The sequence below is a fragment of the Triticum dicoccoides genome, chromosome 3A (assembly GCF_002162155.2).
Source record: "Triticum dicoccoides isolate Atlit2015 ecotype Zavitan chromosome 3A, WEW_v2.0, whole genome shotgun sequence".
Taxonomy (NCBI): domain Eukaryota; kingdom Viridiplantae; phylum Streptophyta; class Magnoliopsida; order Poales; family Poaceae; genus Triticum; species Triticum dicoccoides.
Genome location: NC_041384.1, coordinates 181114233 through 181121065, shown reverse-complemented (window position 1 = coordinate 181121065; position 6833 = coordinate 181114233). Strand labels below are relative to the sequence as shown.

Sequence of the window (6833 nt, the reverse complement as noted above, 5' to 3'; positions counted from 1 at the left end):
TCTTCCGTGTTACATGTCCATATACATCCCAACAAAACGGTCGTGCCGAACATGTTCTTCACACCCTCAATGAGAGTGTTTGTGCACTGCTCTTCCATGCACACATGCCCCCATGGTTTTGGCCAGATGCTCTCGCTACCGCCACCTTCTCCTTAACATCCGGCCTTGCAAACCACGATGGAGCTACACACCTCATCATCTCCTGTTTGGGTCTCCTCCATCCTATGACGATCTTCACGTCTTCGGTTGCTTGTGTTACCCTAACATCACCGCCACCGCTCCGCATAAACTTGCGCCTCGGTCTCTCGCTTGTGTGTTTCTTGGCTACCAACCCCACACCAAAGGATTTTGCTACTATGACCCCGTCTCTCGTCGTGTGTTCATCTCATGGCACATTTACTTTGATGAAGTTGTCTTCCCTTTTCAGCAGGTTACACTGACAGCAGTCCCGTCTTCGGATGCCCTCACTCGTCGGCCTTGTGGAGCCCTTGCGCTCCCTGCGTTTTGACTGCATGCTTCTCCGGTGGCCCCTTCGGTTCCCTCGGTAGGACCTTCTTCGCCGGCTTTGGTGGAGCCGGTCTCGTTCCCGTCGGCTCAGGAGGACCCGGCCTCGCCTTCGCGGGTTTCGGCGCCAACCCCTGTCGTCCTGACGACACCTTCATCACCGTCTACAAGAGGTGCCTCGGCCGGGTCCTCGGTTGTCCTCTCCGCCGCAACGTCGCCCTCTGCAGCATCTCTGGCGCTCTCACCTGCGCCCATGCTGGCTGCGGCCTTGCCCGCCGGCTCGTCGTCGTCCTCCTCGGTCTCACCGGCGGACCCGTCTTCGCCACCCGCGGGTTCGCCCGCGGCCTTGTCACCGCCATCTGCGGCCTCGCCTGTGGCCTGAACCGTCGCCTCGTCGCCTGCGGTTTCTTCTGCGGGCCCTTCATCGTCGTCCTCCGCAACCGAGGTTGCTGCTCCGCCTCGACGTAGTCCTCGACCCCCGCCTTCGCCGCCTCATCACTCCATGGTGACACGTGCTAAAGACGGGATCCATCAGCCGAACCCCCGCGCTCGGTGCGATCTGCATTGAGTGACCCGCACTGGCTCGCGGCCATGCGTGATGAGTAGGATGCCCTTGTCACCAACTGGACCTGGACATTGGTTCCTCGCCCTCCCGGCGTCAACATCATCACCAGCAAATGGGTATTTCGGCATAAGCTTCTTTTAGATGGCTCTCTGGACAGGTACAAGGCTCGTTGGGTTGTTCGCGGCTTTGCACAGCGTGCTGGTGTTGACTTCTCGGAGACTTTCTTCCCAGTCATTAAACCCGCCACGATCCGTGTTGTTCTTTAGCTCGCCGTGTCTTGTCACTAGCCTGTTCATCAGCTCGAGGTCAACAACGCCTTCCTCTATGGTCATCTTCAGGAGAGTGTTCTCTGTCACCAGCCAGCTGGTTTTGTTGATCCCACCCGGCCTGATGATGTCTGCCTGCTATCACGGTCTCTCTATGGTCTGAAACAGGCGCCTCGTGCGTGGTGTCAACGCATTGCAGCATCCCTCACTGCTCTCGGGTTTCGCAGCACCACCTCCAACACGTCGTTATTTGTGCTTCATTGAGCTGATCATGTCACCATGCTTCTTCTGTATGTTGATGATATCGTCATCACTGCTTCTCGCATGGATCTGCTTTGCGACATCATTGGCCACCTTGGTTCTGAGTTTCGGCTGATGGACTTGGGCGTGTTGCACTTCTTCCTCGGCATTAATGTTTGACGTGATGCCTCCGGATTTTTTCTTCATCAGGGACAGTATGCTCTGGATCTATTGGACCATGCTAGCATGACCGACTGCAAGTCTGCTGCGACACCTGCTGAGGCCAAGCCGAAGCTTTCTGCCACTGCTGGACAGCCTGCCACTGACGCCGCTCTCTACGCAGTATTGTTAGTGCTCTTCAGTACCTCACGCTCACCAGACTAGGCATTCAGTTTGCCATGCAACAAGTTTGCTTGCACATGCATTCGCCTCGTGATGTTCATTGGTCTCTGGTCAAGTACATTCTCCGGTATCTTCGCGGCACACCGACTGCGGCCTTCATCTTCGTGCCCCCGCTTCCACTGAGCTCTTTGCCTACAGTGATGCAGACTGGGCTGGCTGTCCTGACACTTGACGTTCCACGTAGGGATACTGTGTCTTCTTCGGCGACTCTCTTGACTCATGGTCCTCTAAGCGGCAGCCAACCGTCTCCCGCTCGAGTGCTGAGGCCGAGTAACGTGCCGTCGTCAATGTTGTCGCTGAGACTTGTTGCCTGTGTCAACTACTTGGTGAACTTCGGGTCGCAATCCCGAAGCTACGGTGGTTTTCTGTGATAATGTTTCGGCCACGTACCTCGCGGCTAATCCGGTGCAGAATAAGCGCACTAAGCACATTGAACTTGATGTTCACTTCGTCCGCGAGAAGGTACAGTTGGGTCAGCTCCGTGTTCTTCATGTACCGACCACCCAACAGTTTACCGATATTATGACCAAAGGTCTTCCAACCGCTGCATTCCAGGAGTTCCGTTCCAGTCTTTGCATCGCCGACGCCGACGCTTTAACTGCAGTGGGTGTTGAACGTGACATATATGTATTTATATACAATTAATCTTTCTATAGTCTCTAGCCTTGTATAGTTAATTTTTTGAGATATGGTAGGATTAGTTGGCTTGCCACGCAAGACATCTCGTGTATACATTGCGATCAACTCCGAGGAATACAATTGAGTTGTATCCCATATCTTTTCTACAATCATGATTCTTACTTGGATGCACTGAACCTATGTCTACCCAGCAGTATTGGATCATAAGTATAAAATTGTTTGTACAAATTCAATTACAAACGCAAACAATAAATTTTGCTTCTTATACAACACCATTGGTAGCGTTTGCCGACAAAAATCTTTAAATTTTGTGCAGAACCCAGCATGAATTTCGCAAAAGCAACACCTTGGGTGGAAAAATTGTCTGCAACCAATTAAGCACCTAGTTACACATACTGCGCGTTAATTAGCCTGTACTATGCCAGCTTCGCCTGCTCAAGCATCTTGGCGACTTGCACCATGGTTGGCCTATCGCGGGGATCAGACTCCAGGCACTTCTCCGCCACCGTGAACACGAACTTGACTTCCTCCGCCGGAAAAGACGCCAGAGCGCCGTCGACGGCGTGCTCCTCTCTCTTCTCCTCCATGGTTTCCTTGACCTGAAAACAGTAACAGATGAACTGATGTCGGCACTTGACACGGCCGGGGATGCATGCCCAATTAATTCGTCATCTTTACTTCACATCTACAGAAAGGGTACATGTCCATTATCAGACCATACTACTGTTACGTATACTACTGTACTGCGCTAGTAATGTACTCCGTCCTCGTTGATCTTGACACGGAAGATGGGAGTACATTGGGGACCTCGTGGTGACATGGTGACGGCCACAGCCCATCAGTTTTCTGGTGGGTACAACTACAGAGTACAGATTGCTAAGTATTGATAGCTAGCTAGGTTGGTTGGTTATTTGTTATTTCAGCAACATATCCATTGGTCATTGCATATAACGACCATTCTAGAGATTCAAGCCAAATTATTCTACTCAGGGCATCGTATCTTGCACAACCGATCATTCGGAATTTAACCGAGTCAGTGGTGTGAGTACAGGAGGCATGAGAGGTGGATGCTTACCCAGGTCACCAGCCGTGTGCCGTTTTCAAGGAACGATTCGTCTGTCGGCCTCTTCCCCGTGAGGAGCTCAAGCAAGACGACGCCGTAGCTGTACACATCGCCTTTGGTCGTCGCCCTCCCTGTCTCGAAGTACTCTGAAGCAACAAGCACACCACCGATCAGCAAACACACATGCATGATGATGTATCTCAAGGTTAATATACAAATTGAGATTTCGACGGGCAGCCTGCGGACCTGGGGCGAGGTAGCCGAAGGTGCCGGCGACGACGGTGGTGACGTGGCTCTCGTTGGGCTTCATGAGCGTGGCGAGGCCGAAGTCCGACACCCTGGCCTCCATGTTGTGGTCGAGGAGTATGTTGCTGGACTTGATGTCGCGGTGGATGACGTGCGGTATGCAGTCGTGGTGGAGGTAGGACAGCCCCCGCGCCACGCCCAGCGCGATCTTGTACCTCACCGGCCAGTCCAGGAGGGCCTGCTTCTTCTCCTCCTTGCCGTGGAGGATGGTGTCCAGGCTGCCGTTGGGCATGAGCTCGTAGATGAGCAGGTTGAAGTGAGGCGCCGCGTAGTAGCCGCACAGAGGGACGATGTTCCTGTGCTTGATGTCGCCCATGGTGTCCAGCTCCCGCTCGAACCCGCGGTCCATCTCCGCGCTCCCCCTGCTCAGCTTCTTGATGGCGAACGCCGACTTCTCGTCCAGCCGAAGCATGTACACCGTCCCGTACCCCCCGGAGCCGATGATGTCCTTGCTCGACAGCCCCATGATCATCCTCATGAACGCCTTGGGGCTCAGCGACTGCATCGCCGCCGACCGGAAGATCACCAGCTTGCCACCTTAAGAGTGATCCATCGATTTATTTCTTCCCAAAAGAGAAAAAGGAAGAAGGTATCCATGAACTCATTTGGGAGGGAAGAACTCATGTTACCTGTGAGGCTGGTCTCGATGATCCTCTTCTTGCGAGCCCACTTCTTGTAGCACAGGAAGGAGATGAGCATCTTGGATATGATGAACAGAACAGAGCAAACTGTAATGTAGAGCGCTATCAACTTGGTAGACATCTTCCAATTTACCCTGAACAAGAGACAGATGAATCCCTGTAAGATCCTCAGTTCAGCATCAGTCAAGAAAGGAGGAATCCCCAGCTTACTACTTACCGAGAAGAAGGCAACAGAAGCAACCGTATGAGGATCTCTGAGCTTAGGAAGAAACAGAGGCGAACGCTGAATATGTTTTGGAATCGGCGAGTCGGAGGATGCTTTGGATTTGTTGACGATTGTACACATGTGACAATGTGAGCGCAGGGACAGCACAGGTGTCTCGATGAGTGAGCAGCTGGGTGGGGGATCCGGAGAAAAGGTGCATTGGCCAATCAATGGGCCTGGCTGGATCATGTGAATGGCAGACCCAAGCACAACTACTTTTTGATTGATGCCGTGCCAAATCCATATCCCCAATCAATTCTCCCACTGTTTCCCAGTTTATCCCATTCTCTGGTACTGTCAATTCGTTTTCAGTTTTCCCTTTTTCATGCTTGCTAAGACTAACACGGATAGCCATCGTCCGTCTAGTGCTTAATTACTCTTTAGCTACAAAAAATTATCTCTTGGCCCCAGTATAGAATTACTACTTTGCTGCCTTCTAGTAGCACGTAGCTACACCAGTATCTCGATTTACATGCGAAATGTACAATCTACAGGTCAAACTTGAGTGAGCATGGCATGCACTGCTGTCGGCAGCTGGTCCTCGAACACGTACTACGTTCAATCACTAAAGGGCGGTGGGATCACGCACGCACCCGAAAAGTGTAGGTATATTGTTTGGCAGCGTCGGCGAGCCGGCCGGTGCGAAGAAGCACACTCGGTCGCCCTATCTATCTATAATTGGCTCTCCATTTCGTCCTTTTTGCCATGGAGTACGAACTGAAATCGTTGAAATGTGCAAAAAGACGACGTTGTCGCTGTCAGCCTCCGCGAAAATGGGTCCTCGCTGGCTTCTTGCTCAGCCGTGTGGACGATTTGGAGCTGCACGGACACTGTGCCGGCCGCCTCCAGCTTTTTCTAGAATCACGTGTTGTACCTGGACCTGCGTAGAGCTGGCAAACGCGGAACTACGAGACCACATGTCTCGTGCACAGCCAGGTGAATTCTGAACGACAACTAACTGTGCACGGACAGCCAGAGGGGAAATTGCAGCCGTCGAATCCATTGTAAGGGCAAAGCAAATCCAACCCATGACCCCGTTCATTTTATCCGGATTTCGTTCGTTTGAAAATGGCAATGGGCGGCAGAGGTTCATACCGGCCAACAATAAAATTAGTGGCCTACAGAATAGTCATCACTTCACGCCGGCAACAAAATCAGCTGCCGACACATTAGTCAATCTTTAAAATGAACAAGTTTTTTACGCCGGCAACAAAGCCCATGACCGGCACACTAGTCAGCCTTTAAAATGAACAAGTTTTTGACGCCAGCAACAAAGTCAGCGGTCGGCACACTAGTTAGTCTTCAAAATAAACAAGTTTTTATGCCAACAACAAAGCCAGCGGCCGACACACTAGCCAACCCTCAAAATGAACAAGTATTTGGGGCCGGCAACAAAGCCAACGGCCCGCATACTAGCCAGCCTTCAAAATGAACAAGTTTTTTATGCCGGCAACAAAGCCAGCGGCCGGCACACTAGCCAGCCTTCAAAATGAACAAGTTTTTGGCGCTGGCAACAAAGCCAATGGCCGGCACACTAGCCAGCCTTCAAAATGCACGACCATAGTCCACAGCCGAGGCCACTCACCTAGTTCAGGCCGTCTTGAGCGAACATTTTCTTCTACCGGTTCGCGAATCAAGCCTTCCTCTCCGGTGACATGTTGGTCTTGTCGACGCTCATGATCGCGAGCGCCACCTCTTTTGCTCTGGTGTCGGCATTGGTGGCCTCGATCACAAGCTTCTTCAATTGAGCGGCCTCCTCAATGCCAAGCTTCCTCCTCTACACGACCTCCTTCATGTCAAGCTTCTTCGTTTGGATCTCTAGGTATAACTTCATTTGCTCGTCCTTCCCCTTGCTCCTCCTCTCCTCCCTCACTTCCTTTTGACTCATGATGCCTTCCAAAGTTGCTTGCAAGGCCATGGACAACGCATCACGCTTCTCATC

At 52.1% G+C, this 6833-nt stretch overlaps 1 protein-coding gene across 1 annotated transcript; it reads right to left on the bottom strand.

Moving 5' to 3' along the window:
• Positions 1–2796: 2796 nt before the first annotated feature.
• On the bottom strand, positions 2797–5080 carry LOC119267787 (receptor-like serine/threonine-protein kinase At1g78530). The gene is made up of 5 exons (XM_037549225.1): positions 4844–5080; positions 4615–4760; positions 3926–4522; positions 3692–3825; positions 2797–3215 (listed from the first exon to the last, which is right to left on the bottom strand). The coding sequence occupies exons 2-5, from the start codon at positions 4745–4747 to the stop codon at positions 3033–3035; spliced, it is 1047 nt and encodes a 348-aa protein (XP_037405122.1). The 5' UTR covers positions 4748–4760; positions 4844–5080; the 3' UTR covers positions 2797–3032.
• Between the last annotated feature and the right edge of the window lie 1753 nt (positions 5081–6833).